The following is a 22,063-nucleotide window of genomic DNA, read 5'->3' on the forward strand; positions in this document are numbered from 1 at the left end:
GGGGACAGAGTGTGGAGGGCTTGGTGATGGTGGAGAAACGCATGCTCTTGGGGGAGGCTCAGCCCGGCATAGGTCACTGCCCGTCCCCGATCGCCCTCCACACCCTCCACACCGCAGAGCCTTGGCAGAGCTGGGGTTGAGGTGCAGGAACCCCAGGGAGGCCAAGAGGGAAAGTGGGACAGGGCACTGCACGGCGCTCTTCCCAAGGGAAGAGGTTGGGGTGTCAGCAGAGGAGACAGGGTGGCCCCCAGGGCAGGGGTGACGGGTCCAAGTGTGCCGTGGACAGACACTTCCTGGCATGGAACAAGAGGGCAGGGGCAGGGCTGCTGGGGTGGGAGGGGGGTGTTGGCGGGGGGCCAGGGAGTGAGAACCCACATCCACACTGGCCCCGAGCAGTGGCCGCCCCAGCTCTGCCCAGCTTCCCAGGACCAGGGCCTCCGAGGACGCTGCCAGAGAGGATAGCTGAGGTGCTGGGGCTCTGGACAACGGTAGGGGGTGCTGCTCCCCCTCCCATGCAGGTGGGCATCCCGGGAGGGACGTGGGCTGAGGGCATGGGCCCAGCTTTCCTCCCCCGCCAAAGCTACACTGCTGTGGTCACACGCGTGTGTCAGATGGCTTTTAATGAGGGACGGCTGGGGGGCCGGGGCCCGTGTGGTGGCGGTGCCCACGCCAGCAGGACCCCGTGGCTGTACCGTGTCCCCCCCGCCCCGAGGGGGACGCCGTTGTGACCCCGGGGCAGCATCGGGCCAGGCGCGCCTCGGTCAGCAGTGAGCGAAGTGAGCCTCGGCGACGTCACGCAGGTCGAGGCCCGAGACGCCCGGGGGGCTGGCGCAGGTGATGTTGTTGTAGGCGTACACGGGTGGCTGGCCGTCGTCCCCCTCCGGCACGGCCTGCATGAAGCGCGGGACAACGCTGGGCTGCTGTAGGGCCAGCGCCCTCAGGGCCCGCAGGGGGCAGCCACAGTGCCAGGGGTTGCCCTCGAGCCACAGGCGCTCCAGGCCAGGGGCCTGTGGCGTGAAGGTCCGCAGGGAGTTGTTCCTGAGGCTCAGGTAGCGCAGTTGGGGCAGGTCGGCCTCAGGCAGGGCCTCCAGGCGGTTGTGCGAGACGTCCAGCCAGAAGACGCGCCGCAGGGGCCGCAGGGAGTCCGCTGACAGCGCCGCCAGCCGGTTGCCGGAGAGGAGCAGGTACTCCAGCTTGCCGAGGCCCTGGAAGACCTGGCCGGGCAGGTGCGTGAGCTGGTTGGCTGTGAGGTCCAGCTCCAGCAGCTCCGCCAGCCCCCCCAGGCCCTCCTCCTCCACGGCCACAATGCCGTTGTCCTTGAGGAAGAGGCGGCGCAGGCCCGAGAGGCCCGCGAAGGCGTGCGGCCGGATGCGGCCCAGGCAGCTGCGCTCCAGGTGCAGGCTGTGCAGCCGGCCCAGGCCGTGGAACACCTGCTGCGGGAGCGTCCGCAGGCAGTTCCCAGAGAGGTTCATGACGGCCACGCTGAGGAGGCCGAGGAAGGCGCCTGCCTCCATCTCCCGGATCTGGTTGTCGTTGAGCGTGAGCACCTCCAGCTGGCCCAGGCCCTCGAAGGCCTTGTCGGGCAGCTGCCAGATGCGGTTGTGGCCGAGCTGCAGCTCCTCCAAGAAGTGCAGGTCTTTGAAGGTGCGCGGCCGCAGGCCAGCAATGGCGTTGTGCGAGAGGCGCAGGACGTGCAGGCCCAGCAGGCCGGGGAAGGTGTCCTCCAGGAGGCCGCCCACGCGGTTGTGTGACAGGTCTAGCCAGCGCAGCGCCTTCATGCCCAGGAAGGCGCCGGGGGCCACAGCAGTGATGAGGTTGTGGTCCAGGTAGAGCTTCTGGAGCTTGGGCAGCTTGACGAACACGTTGGCCTTGACGCTCCGCAGGGCGTTCCTGCTCAGGTCCAGCTCGCGGAGCTCGGCCAGGCCGCAGAAGAGCGGGGGCTGCAGGTAGGCCAGCTTGTTGCCTGCCAGCACCAGCTCGCGCAGGTTAGCCAGGCCTTGGAAGGCGGCGTCGGGGAGCACGGCCAGGCTGTTCCAGCCGAGGTTGAGGTCCCAGAGGCCGGCCAGGCCCTGGAAGAGGCCCTCGTCCACCCGGCCGAGCAGGTTGTTGCTGAGGCCGAGGGAGGCCAGGCCCGGCGTGTGCAGGAAGGTGCGGGCCGCTAGACCGCGCAGCTGGTTCCGCTCCAGGTGCAGGTGCCGGAGCTGCTGCAGGCCGAGCAGTGCCTGCGGCTCCAGGCTGGCCAGCCCGCTGCCCTGCAGGTTGAGGAAGGCGAGACCGGAGAGATTGCGGAAGGCAGCCGCGGGGACGGAGGACAGATTGTTGCCGTCCAGCCACAGGGCCCTGGCACCGTCCGGGATGGCATCGGGCAGCCGCGTGAGGTTCCGGGAGCTGCAGAAGACGCTGAGCTCATCCACGTAGTCGTCGTGGCCGCAGGTGCAGATGGCCGGGCACTGCAGGCTCTCGGCGGCCCCCGGAGCCCCGGGCTCCGCTCCCTCGGGGCCGCAGGGGCCCAGCGCTGCCCAGCAGACTAGCAGCACGGCCAGGGCCAGGCCTCCTGCAGGGAGAGGGGCCAGAGAGCGTGAGCCCCGGGGCGAGGGCGCAGCCCGCACATGGCTCCAGCGTGGAACTCGTGGGGCTCGCCCCGGGCCGCAGCACGTGACCGGAAGAGGCAGTGCCGCTGAGGGCCCAGAGGAAGGGGGGAGCTCAGAGCTGCGCTCTCTCCCCGCCAGAGTCGGAAGCAGAGCCGGGCAGGACAGCCGGGACGTTGTCCGTCTCAGAACCGACTGCCCTTTCCACCCTGCAGGCCAGGCCCGCCAGGGTCGTGATGCCTGGTCTGGAGAGAACTGAGGGTAGGGGCGCCTGGCCATTCGGCCGTATGGCCGTCTGCGTCCCCAACGTGGACACTGAGTGGGGCCCTGCCGCCAGGTGGGCCTGGGGAAGGCCTGAGTAGGTATGTGCTTCCTGCCCTTGAGGGCTGGCCAGTGAGCGGGCGCACACCACCCCAGTTAGGCTCCCGGACTGGGGGGCCCTCGCCCATGTGCTCCCTGGCGTGTGTGCGCCACGTCCAGGAACGTGGCTCGGCTCTCGGGCAGGGAGAGGAGCAGGGCGCCTGCCTCAGGGCAGACAGAGACTACACACCCTCAACTCACCAGGGGTCAGGGGTGTTTCAGGACAAAGGGCGCTGGGCCCCACACCAACACCCCAAAACCTGCATCACGCCCGGGGCTGCCCACCAAATTGGGGCCCATCCCTGCCAGAGGGTTCGGGGTGTCTGAGTGAGGCCAGAGACAGCACTAGAGGATGCACCCCCCCCCCCAGACGGGCCTGGGCCCCAAGGGGGATGGGGTGACAGGGGCCTGGCCCGTGAGGGGCTGTGAGGGAAGCAGCCCAGCCCAGGGAAGGGTCTCCGGGGTGGGCTGTGAGGAGACTCGGGTTCTTGCCCGGCGCCCCGGCCTGGGCCCTGGGGCCAGAGGGGAGGTGGGCAGAGGGAGTGGAGGAGCCTGAGGGCGCATCCCTCGGCCGGCAGCAGCAACACTCGGCTGTTGGCCCACCCCAGGCCGAGCCCTCCCTAGGGCTGCCCGTGGGCTCGGGGGGCACAGGGTTAGCTGCCCCCAGAGTGAGGGGCTGGGGCCCTGGGGGCACCTCACCTCTAATCGGGGCCATCCCGCGTGCAGAAAGGCCACAGGCGGGCCGCGAGCTGAGCGCGTCTGCTGGGGCCGGCTGCTCGTGCCCTCTGATTCCCTCACTGCTGGGGCAGCCAGCACCCTGTCGCTGGCCAGCCCAGCCCAGCCCCACTGGCCCGGATTCCATTAACCCTCTCGTGCCCGGCGCCCAGCATCAGCCCCAAATGCCCAGGATGCAGACGGCGCAGGGGAGAGGCTGGGGGGCCATGTTCACCCCAAAGCCACCTTCAGGTTTGGCTGGCCCCCAGCCCCTGGGTGGGGGCCCCTCCGACAGCTGTGGGGAACCTCCCGCTCAGCAGACGGCCATGTGGGAGTTAAGTGGGAGATGGGACTGGCACGCTGACCACCCCCCTCCTTCCCCCTGCCCATTTCCTAACAACCTGGGTGGGGTCCTCATTAGGACTCCGCGGGGCCCCGCCCAGCCTGTTTCTGGGACCTCAGGGTCAGCTGGTGTCTGACCACTCCTCCTCCCCCCAATCTTTTCTAGGAACACCCGGCAGGGCCCCCGGCCCCCTCGTGTTTGCTTTCCCTAGCACTGCCCTCCCAGAAAGAGTGGAGGGAGGCCTGGCCTTGGGGGCCAGGTCTTGTGGCCACAGAACCAGCCTCCACCTGCTCTGGGACCCAAGCTGTCCTCCAGAGCTCCTGGGGGGCCATGACCAGCCCGTTCTGCACAGGATGACCGCCCAGTGCATGGCCTGAGGTCAGCCCCAGGTCAGGCGGGGAAGAAAGTTGACAGCCAGCATGGCCTCTGGCTGCTCGAGCAAAGGGAGCCCGGCCGCACCCTCATCCACCCACCCTGGGCGCGGCTGCCACAGCCGGGGAGGGGTCCTCGGTAGAGGCAGGGCTGGAGGGCTGCACTGCGCGTGGCCAGCCCCCAGGAAGAGGTGATTTGATCAGCAGGGCAGAGGCGAGTGGACGAGGGCACGGCCGGGCTCCCCTTGAGAGAAGGGGTTGGTGGAGGTTCCGGAGACTCTGCAGTGTACTTCCTGGCCAGGCGGAGGCAGCGCGGCAGGGAGGGCTTGGGGGCAGCTACAGCACCCCTCTCCGTTCCCCCCACCCCCGCTTCGCCCCTGTCTGGCCCACAGCTCCTGGTGCCAGGGGTGGGGGCGGCTTTATCTGTCCCTTTATTGAGCTTTGATTGATTTCCAGGTCGGTTCTCAGCCTCTGTTCTGAGAAATTATAGATCTGCCAGAGAAAGTGCACGCCCAGAAATTGACACGGTAAACACGCGTTTACAGAGCACAAAGTGCCGACTCAGCACGTTCCGCCAAGCTCTCGGCCCGGCTGGGAAGGGAGGGTGTGCGGCAGGAGGGGACAGGGCTCTTTCTGTAAACCCCGGCTGGGCCTGCATGGCCGAAACACTCCACGGGACCTGGCCGCTGGGGCAAGTGCTCACTGCAGCAACACCCGCAGTCAGCCCCCACCACTCAGGGAGTCGGCCCCCTGAGGGTCTCCCCGAGGCGTCTGGCGTCAGGTGTGTGGGGACCCACGCAAGCGCCGGGTCTGGCTGCTTGTGTGACGTGCGATTCAGCCAGCTCGTACACACAGCTGTCCCCACATCCTCGCTCGCGCCTTAGGACGCACTCACCCACCTACTGCCCGTGGACAGTGCCGCGAGCTTGTGGGCCCTCGGTGGACTTACTGGGATCCAGGTGCGTGTCTTCTCGGCAGGTGAGGTCGAGCCTTCCCAAGTAGTTAGCAGGTCACCACATTCTGGGGCCGAGGAGTGTCCTGCACACCCCACCGCCACTCTGTCTGTTCCCAAGGCCCGAAGGTGAGTGGATGGTGGCTTTCCTTCCATTGGTCTTCTCCCAACACCAGCGGGACCACGGCCCCTCAGGCTCATCGGCCGGCGGTGGGCGGGTGGGGGAGGGATGCAAGTCCTTCACCAGGCGTACGTGGGCAGCGTATCCTTGTGCCCCGGAGCGTGCCTTTCCGCTCTCTCCGTCATTTCTGGCAAGAGTTCATTTTAACACGGTTTCCCAAGACGTTCTGCGTTGAGCTGGACTTCTCAGTCTTGGTGGCTTCACGGCCACTATGGCACGTGGACTTAAACATAATGCTCTTGAAGCACCCTGGGAACACGTTGGGTCCCCTGCCCACGAGCCTGGGGGTGGGGGAACGTGTGCAGGGCCCCGTGCGAGCCCTCCTAGGCCGAGCAAGCAGCTCGCCAGTGTCTGAACCGAAACCAGAGCCTGTGGGAGTGTGGGTTGTGCCGAAGTTTGTGCAGGACGGACCCCACGCCCCCGCACGTGGTGCACAGTCTCCTCCTCAGAGCTCCCCTGGTGTCGCTCAGCATTTCCATACGCCTCTGTCACGATCTTGTGCACACTGTGGAGTTTTTCCTGGATGGCTTCTAACTTTTTGATACTGTTCCCTCTTGTCTTCCTCTGTTCCACTTTCCTTCCGTCTGTATAGGCTGAGAACTTCTGAAGGGCGTTGACAAGTGCGACGCCGCCACCGACAGTCCTCCCCTAAAATGGCCTTACTGGGACCAGGTACACGGCCCCCTGCTCCAGCCTCGGGAGCTCGTGGGTCTCCCCGTGGCCAGTGGGCGGGCTTTCTGCGCTCACCCACATAGCAGCCTGGAGTCCTTCGAGCCGAGCTGTGGCCGAACAGCAGGCCATGGCAGGGATGGGCCGCCGCTGGATCCGTTCACCCGCTGAGCTGACAGACGTCTGGATTGTTCCATCTGGGGGCTACTGGGACATTGTTGCCAGCATTTGTCTACGACTCTTCATATGGACGTGTTTCATGCTTCTTGGGTAGATTCTTACAAGTGGAGTTGCTGGCTCACGTGGTATTTAGGTGTAACTTTTAAAGATTTTAAGTCATCTCTGCACCCAACGTGGGGCTCAAACTCACGACCCCAAGATCCAGAGCTGCACACTCCACTGACTGAGCCTGCCAGGCACCCCTTAGGTCTAACTTTTTAAAAATCTTTGGAAGTACGAGCGTTCCAGTGGTTGCACATCCTGCCCAGCATTGGGCGTGCAGTTTTACACGCCCGGCTATTCTGAGTCTGTGTCTGACAACTAACGCTCAGCACCGTTTCCCAGGGCGCTCAGCTCTGTCGTCCTGGGTGCGAGCTCTATCTAAGTCTCGCTCGCTCTTAAGTTTTCTGAGTTCCAAGACTTTATGGATTATAGGTCATCAGGTATAATATTTGCAAATATTTTTCTCAGTCTGTGGGTTATCCATATTTTAAAAAATGGGGCACCTGGGTGGCTCAGTCAGTTAAGCGTCAGACTCTTGATCTCAGCTCAGGTCTCCATCTCCGGGTCGTGAGTTCAAGCCCCGCATGGGGCTCCATGCTGGCTGTAGAGCCTACTTTGAGAAAAAAAAAAAAGACATACTGTCTCTTAAAATGCAAAAGTTTATTTTGACTAAGTTCCACTCTATTATTTTTTTCTTTTCTGGCTCATGCTTTCTGTGTGCCTCACACTGGATCACAAAAATCTTTTAATCAAGGGATACAGAGCACCTTTCCATTTACTTAGATCTTTATAAATCTTGCACTGTTTCCGATAAAGTAATTTCTAAGTATTTTATTAGTTTTTGCGTTACCGTGAATGGAATCATCTTAATTCCATTTCCAGTTATTAGCATGTAGAAATAGAATGGATTTTTTTTTTTCACTAATCTTGTATCCTGGACTTGGCTAAACAAACTTATCAGTCCTGGGTTCGTACGTATATCTGGATCCCTAGGATTAGCTCCTTATGGGGTCATCTAGTCTATGAATAAGGACATTTTTCCTTCTTCCTTTCTAGTTTGCATTCTATTGTGGTTTTTTTGTGGTTTCTTTGGTCTTACTGCACGTCCAGTACCACGCCGAGTACAGGGGCAAGTGCAGACATGCCTCGCCTCACTCCTGGTTTTAGAGGTGAGTGTTCAGTCGGTCACCATGAATTCGGACACTGTGACAGAATAATGCTCTCAGAGGGATAGCCGTCCTCACCTCTACAATCACGACCGTGTTCAGCCACACGGCAAAAGGGAGTAGAGGTTGCTAATCGGCTGGCCCAGACAGTGGGACTAACGTGGATTTTCGAGGTGGACCCAGTGTCATTACAGAGGTCCTTAACAGTGGAAGAGGGGGCTCCGGGGGCAGGTGGGAGACCATGGGAGGCTTCCACCCACAGCTGCTGGTGTTGGAATATATGGGAAGGACATCAGGAGCCAAGGAACGAGGGTACCTCTGGCAGGAGGACTGGGCGGGGAAGCAGGCTCTCCGGGGCCTCCAGGAGGAAGCAGCCTGGCAGGCACTGTGAGTCTGGAGCGGCTGGGGTCTGACTTACTGCCTCGAGCACCAGGTCTGTCGCCATCGGATGCTCTGCTGTTGAGACCTTCATGCGGGTGTCTTTTATCCTGAGGCCCAGGAAGCTGCCTTCTGTTCGTGATTGGACACTTCTTATGGGTGTGTTTGGGTTTGTCCAGTGTTTTGCTGCTTCCATTGAGCTGATCCTGTGGATTTTGTCCTTTACTCCATGAGGATGGGCTACAATGTTTGTTGATTGTTGCATGTCTAGCCGACTGACATTCCTGTGATAAATATTTGGTCATGCTGCATGATGTTGCCGTACTTGGGTTACTGATCTTTTGTTGCGAATTTGACATCTCACGGTTCACAAGGGACACTGATCTCTAGTCTTCTTTCGTGACGTCTGTGGCTTTGGTGTCGGGACAACACTCGCCTCTCAGGAGGGGTGGGGAAGCTCCCTCTGTTTTTTTCCTAGTTTGTGAGTGAGTGGTGTCATGGACAGAATGCTCGGTGGAGCTGCTGGGCTCTTCCTCTGCATGAAGACTTCAGACCTCGTATCAGTTTGATTTCTTGCTACAGTCTATTCTGATTTACTGTTTCCTTCTGAGTCCATTTACGTGATTTGTGCCTTTCTAGGAACTGGCCAGGGTTGTTTTCCTAACATTCCCTGAGAGTCCTGACGCTTAGTTCCATGAGGGGAGGGGTAGCGCTGTCCCCTCTCCCGCGTGATTTTGGTGATGTGTGTTCTTTGTTGGCCAGTCTAACTGTGGGTTTGTCAACTTCGTGATCTTTTCAAAGAACTTTTGGGTTTTCTGTTTTCTATTTTGCTGATTTTCCTTTTTCTTCTTTGTGTTTTGTTTGCTCTTTTCTCTAGTTTTTAAGATAGAGGCCTTTTCTGTGCAGATGTGTGAGGCTCTGGGCTTTGCTGTGTCCCACAAACATTGGTGTACTTTCAATTTTCACTCCTCCTGACCCACATGCTGTTCAGAGAGTTGTTCTTTCCGGAGGCAGGGGCGTCCAGACTTCATTCTGCCGCGGGGAAATAATTCTGCTGGAGTTAACGAACATACTTCATTGTTTTGGTCTTTTAAAATTCACAATGACTAGTTGTGTGGCTTACGCTGTGGTCTGTGCTGAAGAATGCCACATGTGGGCTGTTCTGAACACAGGTGATTCCGTGGGGGAAGCGTGCACTCTGCGCCTCCTGCGTCCTTGGTGATGGGTCATCCAGGCTGTCTACCTCTTCGGGAGAATTTAAATCTCTGTTTCTTAGGGTGCCTGGGTGGCTCAGTCGGTTAAGCATCAGGATTCTTGGTTTCGGCTCAGGTCATGATCTCAGGGTCACAAGACTGAGCCCCACATTGGGCTTCACATTCGGGAAGGGGGGGATTTTGTTTGAGATTCTCTCCCTCTGCACCCTTCCGCCGGCTTGCTCACGTGCTCTCAAAATTTTTTTAATTTAAAAAAAAAAATCTAATTTTTGTGACGTTACCTATTTTCCTTTCAATTTCTGAATTACGGTGTTACTTACGGGGTCAAGTGTAAAGCAGTATTCTTTTTTCCCAGTGACAGCCCGTCCCCCACCCCCCACCCCTCTGCCCCAGACTAGACCCGAGACATTCATTGCTTCAACAGAAGCTTATTAAGAAGTTGGGTTCCAACTTATATTAGCTGACAGATGAGAAACCTCTCTGGGCCAGGGAAGGAACAGACGCAGTGTCCTGTCTCCTCTCCACTCCCCCAACACCCACCTGGCTACATTGGGACCCCACATGGGCTTGACCCCCACCTCTGCTAAGGGCGGACCCTTCACACACAGTCTTGGACTCACACAGGGGTGCAGCCCCTACACCAGACTCTGTCCTAGACCAACCAAGATCCAGTTCTTCCCAGGCCTCTCTGCTGCTCCAACTCACAATCAGCGTCCATAGAAGTAAGTAAACCAGGAGAAACCTTTTACGGTTTTACTGACCAATTAATGATGAAAAGCGTGGGGTTACTAGGAGTGTGGGAGTGCTCAGTGCCCCTGAACTGTACACTTGGGTCACTGCTGGGACCCTCACCTAATAAAACATTTTTAAGATTGGTAAAGCCCGAGCGATTTCCTAGCTGCAGAGAAGTGCACCACACGGGACCAGCACGGGACCCAGGGCCACGTCCAAGAGCAGACAGACCCCCCCCCCGCCCAGAGGAAAACGGGTCACAGAGCCCTAAAGAAATACTTCCAAATAAAACCCCTCTGAGGGCATCAGGGGCCCTGGGTCGGGAGTCAGGAGCAAGGGCGGCAGACGCCCGGGCTCTGTGCTCATGCCCGACGGGAAGTCAGTCCATGGCAGGGAAGACACGAAGGAGAGAAACCACGGAAATCCCCTCAGTCACACTCAGCACTTCACGCCGGACGCTTCGGGTGAGCTTCCAGCTTCACCTTCTTGTTCAAAGATGACAGCCCCGAGGAGCTGAGAAGGTAGGAGCCACAGCAAGATGTCAGGGAGCGGGAGGGCACCCCAGACCCTTCTGAAAAAAAGAGGGGCGCCTGGCCTGCTCAGTCGGCGGAGCATGTGGTTGGACCTCAGGGTTTTGGGTTTGAGCCCTGTGGTGGGTGTGGAGAGGACTTAAGATCTTTTAAAAAAAAGAAAATACTGGAAAGAAAGACCCCTCCCCAAGTGGCTGAAGAACAAGAGAAGTAACAGCCCTGTAACTGTTGAAAACATCAGGCTCATACTAGAATTTACCTTCTTCAGACTCGCAAAGAGCAAACACTCCAGTCCCTTTATTATCTGCCAACAGCAGATGGGCTTCTGCAAGAAGGCGTCTACGCCCGGCCAGCAGCGGGAGCCCCGTGGAGACGGCACGTCGAGAACATAACTGTGCAGAATCCACCAAAGGAGACTATGTGAGGAGACCCAGCTCCCATCTGGGGTGACTTCTGGCCAAACTTCTGTCCCGCACACCTGCCCCTCCTCCTGGCACCTCTCCAGCACCCGCCATCCTGACCTCACTGCCCAGTGAGCACCTCCTGCCTGCAGGACTCCCCTGCATGCTGGCGACCCCCTAGGGTGCATTTCCAGCCTCAACCTACCCTGACGTTCCTCTGCCCACTGCCCCCCACCTCGGGGTGCTTCACAGGCAACTCGACCTCCACTTGCCCAAACCCAGCCCCATGGGCCTTCTATGGGCCCCTTTCTGTCTCCCCGCAACCCTGCACGCACAGCTCAGATCCCAGCTGGGGCAGAGGCTGGGGCCTCCGGCTCAGCTCACTGGGGGGGCCTCCCGCTCAGCTCACTGGGAAGCCCTTCACCTCTCCGGCAGCCCCACCACGGCCCTCAGAGAAATGCTGGTAGAGGCGCCCTCTGCCCGCCAGCACACATCTTCGGGTGGATGCCAAGGTGCTCCCATGTCCCATCTGCCGCTCCCCACGCCTTAGCCAAGGCCTTGACCCCAGGGCCTTGGCACTTTCTTTTCTCTCCAGGTATCTGTAAGGCTGGCTCCTTCGAGCCTTCAGTTGCTCACAGCACCACCTCAGCAAGGCCTGCCCAGCCCCCACACTTCCTGCTTCTTGCCTTTCTCCAGTGCTTCCTCCACCCGGACAGAAGCTCCACGAGGGCAGAGGCTTTGGTCTGTTCACACTGAACCCCCCAGAGCAGCTCGGCCTCGACCACAGCGGCTGCACTCGGGAAACCGTCAGTGAGGTTGGGGACGAGGGCCGTGGTCCTGCTCTCCTCACCTCAACACAGGAGACCCAGGGAACAAAAGTCCCAGCAGCGGGACCATAGAAGGTTCACAAAGGATATGGAGCTCAGGCAGGGATGAGCGGATTCCCGGGAGCAAAGCTGACTGCACTGCTCTACGTTCCTGACCCTGGAGTGATTTAAAGAGACACCATTTATAGCCGCGTCAAAGGACCAAGTACCAGGTACTGGACGTTCCAAGAGCTGGCCCCCGGGGAGAGAGTCAGCACCCGGTGGGAAGGCATCTGCTGTCCGGTGGCCTGCTTGCCATCTCCCTAGTTCGGGCAGGGAGCCTTGGAGCCCTTGAAACTCCCCACGGGGTGGGGTGCGGACTGTCGTTCCCAGGAGCTGCTGCCACACGGGGGTTGACACAAGGGGGATGGTCACACCGCGCACATGGCCAGCAATCCCAGGGACAACGCAATGACACCCCACTGCACGTCAGCGCTGGCTCAGATGGGCCAGGAGGGTGACACATGGCGTTCCAGAGAGCACGCGGCTCAGCGCTCCGGGCTCCCCAGGCCTCGCCCTGGGGCCCTGCTTTGTACCCTTTATAATCAAACTATAAAATCCCAACGGCAGCACATCTCAGCATTCTAGGAGCCATCTCGTGAGTGACTGAGCGAGAGAGGTCAACAGGACCGTCTGCTGTTGCAGCCAGGCGGGCCACCACCACAGCCCACACCGGTCGCACGGACGCCCCCTGCGGGAGCCCGCGGACCAGGGCGGTCTTGCTGGGGAGCGAGCCCTCCAGCTGCAGGGCCGCATGGACAGGGGTACTCAGCGTCAGAGTTGGGTTTTAGCCAACACAGAGAGCAGCAGAGACCTAATGCTGGACAAGTGGCAAGTTCGTAACTTGAAACTTGCATCACAAGAAGTCCAGAAATCCAGCGCGTCACAGTATCATTCCTGTCCTGACCCCAGCCATAAACACCTAGTATTTATACATAAGGGCAAACGGCCAAGATTTTCCTGAAGGACAAAGTTGGGCTGTGTCCCTTCCTGGAAATGAAGAATTATCCTACAGCTGTAGTAACACAGACTGTGGGACCACAGGACAGGTCTGCACCCCTGGGTGCTCGCCCCGAGGGACAGACGAGTGGGCACCCACCCCGGGGGGGCAGAGTGCTGGCCACCAGCATCTACAGCACTTTCACGGGAACCGCAGACCGGGGGGTCAGAAGCAAGCACCGGACTCCTGGATGGACTAATGGGAAGGCAGCAGAGGAGGGAAAGGTGAATGCGTACCGTGCACTTGACCACAGGAAGGATTTCTTCAACAAGACGCCAGAGTACGAAGCCAGCAGCCGCCTGGGAAATGACTGCCGACACGCGTGGCAGGAAACAAAGGCCTCGTGTGACCAGCGAGAGCAAAGCCCGGGAGAAAGGGGGAGGGGGGGCCAGGCGAAGCAGCGGCCCAGAGGAGGAAACCCAAGTGGGCAGCATGCGTGCGGAATGGGATCCAGCCTCCCCGGGGCGGCAGCAGGCCACCCCACGGTGGGTTGCACACAGGTGTGGTGGACATGGGCCAGAACGTTCTCCTGAGTCGAAATGCCTGCTCTCCGTGGTCGGCATGCAGCACTCGCGTGAGCGTTTCGGAGCCTCACGTCACAGACCCAAGACCTCAGCCACATGTCTGGCTCCAGAGCCCATGGGGGTGGCCCAGCAGGACCCCCTCACCAAAGACAACACATGCAAAGGACAACAGCTAATATTCGGGGCTCTTGGCCCATAGAGGCTGAGTGATGGGGTGTGTTTTTTCCTCTGTTCCGTATATTTTATATTTTGTCTACTGTTTGACATGTCCATGTGCAGTTGGGAGCACAGGGACCAAGAGAGTAGGGGGACCGTGGGGGATGCTAGTGGCAGACGAGGGACACACGCACCAAGGGACACCGGCAATGCCCTGCAGGCCCCAGGGGTATGGGCCCGCCGCCACAGGTCCGCCCCGGATATGCACTCTCCAGCACGGATGGGTACAGCCTGGCAGCACCACGACGCACCCTGAGATGCCCAGGCTATTTCCAGAGCTGTACAACAAAACATCTAGAAGGTCCCATGCAAACCCCATTCCATGACAACCCCGGGAAGCAGGGGGGCTCCGGCTCCATCTAAGGGTCATCATCTTAGGACACGAAGGACTCCGTGCTTCGCAGCCGTGCAGCACCATGGCCCACACGGCAGCAGCAGATCAACGGGAGCCCCACACCTGCCCAGGACCTGGACACGTGACCTGAGTGGCCTGAGGACGTCTAGGGAGAGTGGCAACACACAACCTCAGCTGGAGAAGTCCTAACTGGGAGCAGCCAGCAGCTGCCAGGACAGCGCTCCCGGCACCATTCTCCCCCACAGATCAAAGCCAAAGGGATAACATCCAGAACAGAGGAAGACCTCCAGATGCAAAAACGAGCCGGTTGGGGACAGCCCTTCCTGCCCCCATTGTGCCCTCGGTCTGGCCGCACCCTGAGCCTCGTCTGTCCCCACTGGGTCCTCCCACGTGCACCGGAGGCCGGACAGAACACACAGTCTGCAAGCTGAGCATCCAGGAATACACTTTCAACTTCTCTTATAAATATGCATTAGAACATCTGATAACACGGGCAAAGGGCTTTGAGATTAATTTAAAATTAAACCAAGACTGGATTTCCTGCACTCCTGGCAGGAAATTTATCTAAAACATCTGAATACCCAAATGTGCTTGAGAGTGGTGGCGGCCACGGGCACCCCAGGCCCCACAGCCGCCTCAGTCCCGGGGCACCTTGAAATGGTCCTTCTCTTTGCGGATGGCCCTCATGGTGGTCACGGGGTCAGTCTCGCCAGCATGCTGCTGTACGGTCTTCTCCCTGCAGAAGCCAAACGCCAGGCTGCACACCATGCTCGCCCAGCCCACCGCCTCTACCAGGGCGCCGGGGACAAAAAGAGCCAGCAGAAGCTGGGACATTCTTATGAAATGCTACAGCCAGCGGCCAGCTTGCGTGTTCCTAACTGGAAGACATGCTAGCCAAGCCGTCCTGCCGGCAACCCAGAGAGTGGGAACACCAACTCCGCACTGGCGTCGGTCAGAGCCCAGGTGGAAGCTCCCCGAGACCCTCCAGGGTCAGAAAGGACCCCAAACCCTTGCCAGGGCACAAGGAAAGCATCCCCCCATTCTGAGAAGAGATACCTGCATCCTAGGCTATGCAGTGCTTGATAAAGAGTTCAGGGCAGCCTCCAGCATTTGGGGTCTGCAGGGGGGCTGGGGAGTGGACACTGTTGGGCTGAGTGAGGCAGAGGTGCAGACATGGAGTGTTCCCTCACCTCACTCTCATGAACGGGTTGTAGGTGAACTCCTCCGCGATGGTGGATGGCACCGTGGGCTCCCCGATACTGTACTTCTCCTGCAGAGGACAGAGGTCACTTTGATACAGAAACTTCTAAAGGTAACATTTCTAAGTACCTTCTAATGATCTTCAAACATCGTCCAACTCAGAAGGCAAAGTGAACAGAGTTGGGTCAGTGTGAGGACAGGCTCCTTCCTGCCATGGAGACCCAAGTGTCCCGGCCACCAACAACAACCTGTCCCTCCTCCCCTTGCTGTCTTGGAGATGGAGGGGATACCAAACTTTCTTTTCATTAATATGAAGTTTGTGTTTTACAGTATAGAATAACCAGCAAAAATATAGACCACACAGAAAAGAAGAAAACACCCAAGTGCCCCAGGTCCCTGCCCTGGGATGACCACCCCTCTGGAAGGTGGGGAGCTCTCATCACAGGGTGTTTGGGCAGGGCCTCCCCTTCACGGGCTCCCAAGGAGAAAGACCCAGAAGAGCCCTTTGGCAGGCACGTTGGCAAATGGAAAAACAAGGAAAATTAAGGCAAAAATTGTTCTTTGAAAAGATCAGCAAAATTGTTAAGAATGATGAAGGAACACAAATCGCCAACATCAGAAAGAGGTGATATCACTGCATATCCAACAGATGGGGGTGGGGACCAACTGCTCTAAAAGTAAAAGCTGGGGCGCCTGGGTGGCTCAGTTGGCTGGGCCTCTGACTTCGGCTCGGGTCGTGGTCTCGGGGTCCTGGGATCGAGCCCCGCGTCAGGCTCCCTGCTCGGTGAGGAGCCTGCTTCTCCCTCTCCTCCCCACTCATGCTGTCACTATCTCTGTCTCTCTCTCTCTCAAATAGATGGATAAAATCTTTAAAAAAAAAAAAGGAAGAATTTAAAATTATATTTAAAAAAAATAAAAGTAAAAGCTAAATTATAAAACTTAAAAGAGGAAGCAAAGAAAAATTTTGACCTTGGGAAAAGTAGTTCTTAGATAAGAGACAAGAAGTATGAACCATAAAAAAAATTAACATGCTGGACTTTATCAAAATTAAAAATGCTTACTCTTCAAAAAACATTGTTGAAAAATAAAAAGCAAGCCACAGAATGGGAGAAACTATCTGACAAACTTACCAAAAAAAGAGAAAATCCTCTTATCAAAAATAAGACAATCCAATTTTTTAAATGGCCAAAAGATGTGAACAAACACTTCACAAAATGGCCAATGAGCATATAAAAAGATGCTCAACATTAATAGACGCTAGGGAAATACAAATTAAAACCAGAATGTAACCCCACTACATACCCATTAAAATGACTAAAATCAAAAAGAATGACAATGCCAAGTATTGGTGAGGATATAGGACAACTGAAAGTCTACACTTTGCTGGTAGGAATGTAAAATAACAGCCACTTAGGAAAACAACTGGCAGTTTCTTCACAAGTCAACCATGTACCTGACACTACCCAGCCATTTCATTCCTAGGTGTTTCCTCACGAGAAATTAAAAGGCATGCCACACAGAGACTCGTGCACAAATGTTCACAGCAGCCAATAACTGGAAACACAAATGTCTACAAGTGAATGGATAAACGTGGTCCAACCAATGGAATACTATTCATTATACTGATACATGCAGCAACATGAATCTCAAAATCATTCTGCTGAGTGAAAATAAGAGAGTACATAATGTATTCTCCATTTCTCTGAAATTCTAAAAAATGCAAACTAAGGTCCAATGGCACAACACCTCAGTGGTTGGAACCACTGCAGAGAGAATGAGGTATGATGGGAATATTCTGTACCTTAATTGTAAGGGCAGTGATTTCATGGGGGGGGGTTGTCAAAATCCACTCAGTCGTTCACTTTAATGTGGTTCATTACATATGAACTAAACCACAGCAAAGTTGATATTTTAAAACACTATGAAAATTATGTCAATAAATTTGAAAACCTTGGTAAAATGGGCAAATTCCTTGAAAGACACAAGTAGCTAACAAAATTGACTCAAGAAGATGTAAAAATCTAACAGCTCTACATAAAGACATTAATTCGTATCAACAAGATTTTTCCACAAAAAAACATTCAACATCCAGGTGACTTCATTGGTGATTTCTAACATTAAAGGAATAAAAAATAGCACAGAAAAACTTAAAAAAGAGGAGTAAATACTTTCTATTCATTTTATGAGGCCAGCATCACCCTGATACTAAGATCAAAGACATTAGAAGAAAATAAAACTGGAGGGGCGCCTGGGTGGCTCAGTCATTAAGCGTCTGCCTTCGGCTCAGGTCATGGTCCCAGGGTCCTGGGATCGAGCCCCGCATCAGGCTCCCTGCTCGGCAGGGAAGCCTGCTTCTCCCTCTCCCACTCCCCCGCTTGTGTTCCCTCTCTCGTTGTGTCTCTGTCAAAGAAATAAAATCTTAAAAAAAAAAGAAAATAAAACTGGAGACCAGTATCTCTTATGAACACAAAAGAGACTACAGCAACATAATACAGCATGACTAAGGTTTGTCTAGAAAGCACAGTTGGTTTAACATTTGAAACCAATTGATGTACTCCACCATATTAATTGAGTAAAGGAGGAAAAACATCATTACGTAACAGATGAAGAAAAAAAACAATTCACAAAATTCAACACCCACTGATGATAAAAACTCTCGAAAACCAGGAATATAAGTGAACTCCAACCTAAGAAAGAAGATTTACATAAAACCCACGGCTAATATCATACCTAATGGTTAAAGGCTAAATGCCTTCCCCGTAAGATTGGGAACGAGGCAAAGATGCCCACTCTCTGCACTTCTAGTGAACACTGTCCTAGAGATGGTAGCCAATGCAATGGGGGCAAAACAAGGAAAAAGGCACATAGACTGCAAAAGAAAGAATAAAATCGTCTCTATTTGTTGATGACGTGATTGTGTGCTAAGGAATCTTTGGAAAAGATGCTAGAATGAGGGAGCTGAGCAAGATCATAAGGATATAAGATCAAAATGCAAAAATCACTTGTATTTCTAAAGACTTCAGCAAATAATCATCTCCAATAAAATCCAAAAACATGAAGTTCTTTGTATATATTGTTAAATATATCCCTATTTCTGTAACAATGATAATTATAAAATATTGCTGAGAAAAACTAATGACCTCAATAAATGGAAAGCTATAGCATATTCATGGAAAGACTCAGGATTTTTAAGACCTCAGTTCTCTCTAAATCTTTTGTTACAACAGTCCCAATCCAAAGCTGACTTTTTTGGTAAAAATTAACAAGATATTGGGCGCCTGGGTGGCTCAGTTGGTTAAGCGACTGCCTTCGGCTCAGGTCATGATCCTGGAATCCCGGGATCGAGTCCCACATCGGGCTCCCTGCTCGGCAGGGGGTCTGCTTCTCCCCCTGCCCTCTTCCCTCTCGTGCACTCTCTCATTCTCTCAAAAAAAAAAAAAAAAAAAAAAAGTCGTCACTGAACGGAGAAGGCCCCACACGAGAGGACTCCCGGGTGTGTCTTTCTGACGCCCTCTCTTGGGGACTGAGAGGGGCAGGAAGACAGACCCCCACATCCAGGAGCACGTCCCTTAGCCCAGCCACCCGCAGCAGCACCAAGGATGCGTCCGGGACAAGAAGCCAACCCTGCAACCAAACCTCCGAGCCCTGGGGTCATCACAGAAATAAATGCCTTTCAGACAAGCAGCCTCTGGGGCGACTCCCACTGCTGGCCCCAGACACGGAGGCTGAGCTGCTAACTCACAATCCTGCCTACCACGTGGCCCAGCACATGGAGAACAGGTCAGGGACCCGCAGCTCCGGCCTCCGCTGGGCACCTGCTAGAAGTGCGGGATCCCAGGCCCAGCCCAGACCCCCTGGGTGGACAAGGACCTCAACAAGACAGCTGGGGCTTCCTTGCTAGTTGAGGCGGGCCGGGAGGAGCACTTCGTGCCCACACTGGAGATGGTACCCCGAGAGTGGCTCCTAGGGAGCCCCGTCATGGTCACTGCCCCGAAGACACACCCCACGGTGTACCCCGCTCACCTTGGCCCAGGCCAGCTTCTCCTGGATGGCAGTGTTGTTGGGCTCTACGTGCCGCGCAAACTTGAGGTTGTTGATGGTATACTCGTGGCCACAGTACACTCTCTGAGGAAAACACCAGACTGTGAGCTCGGAGTCTCCGCAGTCTGCCCTCAGACCCCTCGAGGACGGGCTTGTGGGGCTCTGGGCTAGGTCCCATTAGCGACAAGCATGACACAGACACTTCTTGCATGCGTGTTAAACAACAATAAAAATACATTAACAGAAAAGCCTCGCTTCCAGATGAAGTGCCCCCGCGCCCCCACTCCCCGCAGCCTGGGAGGGAGGTGAGGGCCCCACTCGCAGGCTGCCGCTTACTGTGTCTGGAGGGAGCCGGCCCAGGATCTCAAGTAGGGCTTTGTGCATCTCATCCGCTGTCCCTTCATAGAACTTCCCACAGCCAGCCACGAACAAGGTGTCACCTGAGAAACAGGACAGGCAGGGAGCAGTGGGGGGCCGCCAGCAGGACAGAGACAAACCAAGAAACCCTAACCCCCAGCTCTCGGCTCCTACCCCCCAACCTCTCCCCTCAAGTCTAACTGGCACCACCAGCCCCCGCAAACAGCTGCTCAAACCCACACCTTAGGGTCACCCCACTCCTCTCTTCACCGCCCCATCTTGTCAGCCCTAGCGCCAGGACCGCCAAACCAGCCCTTGTACCTACCGGCCCAGCAGCCCTCCCAGGCCCGCCTCCCTAGGTCTCCTCTTAGCCTCTCCGGCCAGCACGAGCCTGTAGGATACCCCCTGAGCTCACCAGCCACCATCTGAGTCCTCAACACACAGGCCTACCACCTCACAGACCCCTTCCTGCCTCAGCCCTTCAAAGGGGCGTCCCCTCCTCCTGACACCCGGCCATCTGCTGCTGCTTCCCTGCCTGGTCTCTTCCTTGGGAAGGGCTCCACGGCCAACGGGAGCTCGGACACATTTGTTCTCCAGGCCCCAGTGGTGGGGTGTCCTCCTGCATCAGTGCTGGCCAGACCTCTTCCCAGGGAGCCTAAGCCACAGCCCAGGACCATGGGGCCGCCCCAGACAGGAGTCAGGGCCCCCCAGGAGATAACAGGACAACCTAGTGCGGGTGGGATTGGGGCTGTCCCCTGAAGGACCTCTCCAGGTAGGTCGAGTCTGGGAACCAGCGAGAAGTCCACAAGACCCCAGAGGAGACTGGGGCACACACAGGTGCAGGAGACTTCGAGCTCGGGCCCTCCCTCCAGGGGAGCAGCCCCTATTCCCACACCTGCTGCCGGGGCCTCGCTGGACACCCTGGTTCCCACATGTCCAGTCCTCACTGTCCAGGCGGCAGACACTGGAGCCTCAGCATGGAGGACACTACACGACTTGTTCGTACACTGCGTCCCGCCAGTTGCTGTCCACAGAGGACAGGCACACCGCATAGCGCCTGGGCTCAGGGCGGGGTCTCACAGCAGGCAGCCCCACCTTCCAAAGCGGGGACATGGCTTCTCTCGTCTGCGCAGTCCCCTGGGACCCGCCTCCCCCCACAGCTGGGCAGGTTGACATCTGGGGGTTTCCCCCGCGCAGCGGTGACAGGGATGCAGGCGCGACACCAGCTGCCCATAGCCACTCAGGGGGCCTCCGCACTCGCTGTTCCGCCGGGGGCCGGTTCCCCTGCCCCACACACCGGGGGCTGAGGCGGAGCGAGTCCGGGGTCCCCGGGGTCCCACGACGCAAACTCGGAGTCAGCTCAGGGCCTGCACCTGCTGCTACTGCACTGGGGACACTGACGACTGTAGTCTTTAAAAACACGCTTCGGTGTGGGGGTGCTGTGGGATTCACAAGGCCGCAGAGGCCCCTTCACCTGTTAGCACCTCTGCTGGAACTAGGAGCCACAGCCCCATTTGCTGGTGACCGAGCCCCACGCACACCGGTCCCACCGCGGAGCTGCTCCAGGAGCCCCATCGCATTTCCCAACTGGCCCTCGCTGCAGTGACGTCACGACTGAGACTTAAATTTCTGCAAGACTCGATATTGGCTGAGAAAGGTCAGGAGGCAGAGGGGCCTGGGCACAGCCAACAGGCCTGCTCTGCGCTGCAGCGGATGCACCTGGCCATTCTGGTCTCGCCGCTCCCAGCCAGCAGCAACAGCGGCTCACCTTCTCTCCAAAGGGAGAAGCCCCCAACTGCTGGAAAGGCCTGTCCTGACAGTACTCCTCACACAGCCTGAGGCTGGGGCCCTTCGTGGGCTCTACCTGAGGGCCCGGCGCAGCAGGCCTGGCTGCAAACTCTCCGCTTCTCGCCCCGAGTGTTCAGAGACATCCCTAAGTAAAGCGGGTCTTTGCAGAGAATCCCTCGCCCCCACTCACACACCTGAACTCTCTCACCTGTGAACACAGCAGGAGGCTCAGAGCTGCTGGGCTTGCTCACAAAGTAGCAGATGTGTCCAGAAGTGTGGCATGGTGTGGACAGGCACTTGACGTTGAGAGACCCCACCTTAAACAAAGCTGGTGCTGGCACATGCTCCCCACACGCTGGGGGGCCCCCCACAGGTCCCTCCCCCCTCGCACCCGCCACTGCCCCACGGGGGCGTCCCTGGCAGGGGCGAGAGGACTTCGGTCACCGCTGCTCCACTGAGCAGGACATGCATCTTGCTGGTGACCGTGGGACTCAATCCCCGAGGGGCCCCCAGAGGCAAGGCCCGCCCTGGAACCTGGTGCTGGCTGGCGTGCAAAACCAAAGGAAGAGACCTCAAAATCAGGCCAAATCTGAACCAGGTGTCTTGCTTCTTAGAAAAGACAGTTTTCCTTCTTGGGTGCTTGGCCTTCTGTTTGGTTTTCCTTCCTGTCTCCCACAGCCCTCCCCCCACCCTTAACCTCAAAAATGTTCAAGCCTACAAAAAGACTGAACGCAAAATGAGCATCGGTGTGCCCTTCCCAAGGATCACCGATCACGAACAGACCCCCGCCTCCGCCCCGTTTGCCGTGTGCACTGTGCATACGCGCACCAGGAGCTGCACGCATGCGCATACCGCCCCCCCCCCCCCCCCCCCCCCCCCCCCCCCCCCCCCCCCC

The 22,063-nt window shown here is 57.2% G+C and overlaps 2 protein-coding genes across 4 annotated transcripts in view; both read right to left on the minus strand.

The window, feature by feature from the left end:
* Positions 1-609: 609 nt before the first annotated feature.
* Positions 610-6,914, minus strand: IGFALS (insulin like growth factor binding protein acid labile subunit). Its single transcript, XM_035021929.1, has one exon. It carries the CDS (start codon positions 2,865-2,867, stop codon positions 762-764), a length of 2,106 nt encoding a protein of 701 aa, XP_034877820.1. The 5' UTR covers positions 2,868-6,914; the 3' UTR covers positions 610-761.
* Positions 6,915-14,216: 7,302 nt separating this feature from the next.
* Positions 14,217-22,063, minus strand: part of HAGH (hydroxyacylglutathione hydrolase) — a 16,060-nt gene continuing 8,213 nt past the window's right edge. For all 3 annotated transcript variants that reach the window (XM_035021939.1, XM_035021936.1, XM_035021938.1), the window contains 5 exons: positions 21,377-21,485; positions 19,360-19,463; positions 19,006-19,107; positions 14,973-15,052; positions 14,217-14,518 (listed from right to left, as the gene is read on the minus strand). In XM_035021939.1, coding sequence (XP_034877830.1) covers positions 14,419-14,518; positions 14,973-15,052; positions 19,006-19,107; positions 19,360-19,463; positions 21,377-21,485 — 495 coding nt within the window. In that variant the 3' untranslated portion in view covers positions 14,217-14,418. The remainder of the gene's footprint in view (positions 14,519-14,972; positions 15,053-19,005; positions 19,108-19,359; positions 19,464-21,376; positions 21,486-22,063) is intronic.

This window comes from Mirounga leonina, unplaced genomic scaffold, assembly GCF_011800145.1.
Source record: "Mirounga leonina isolate KUSES-001 unplaced genomic scaffold, KU_Mleo_1.0 Mir_175, whole genome shotgun sequence".
Classification (NCBI taxonomy): domain Eukaryota; kingdom Metazoa; phylum Chordata; class Mammalia; order Carnivora; family Phocidae; genus Mirounga; species Mirounga leonina.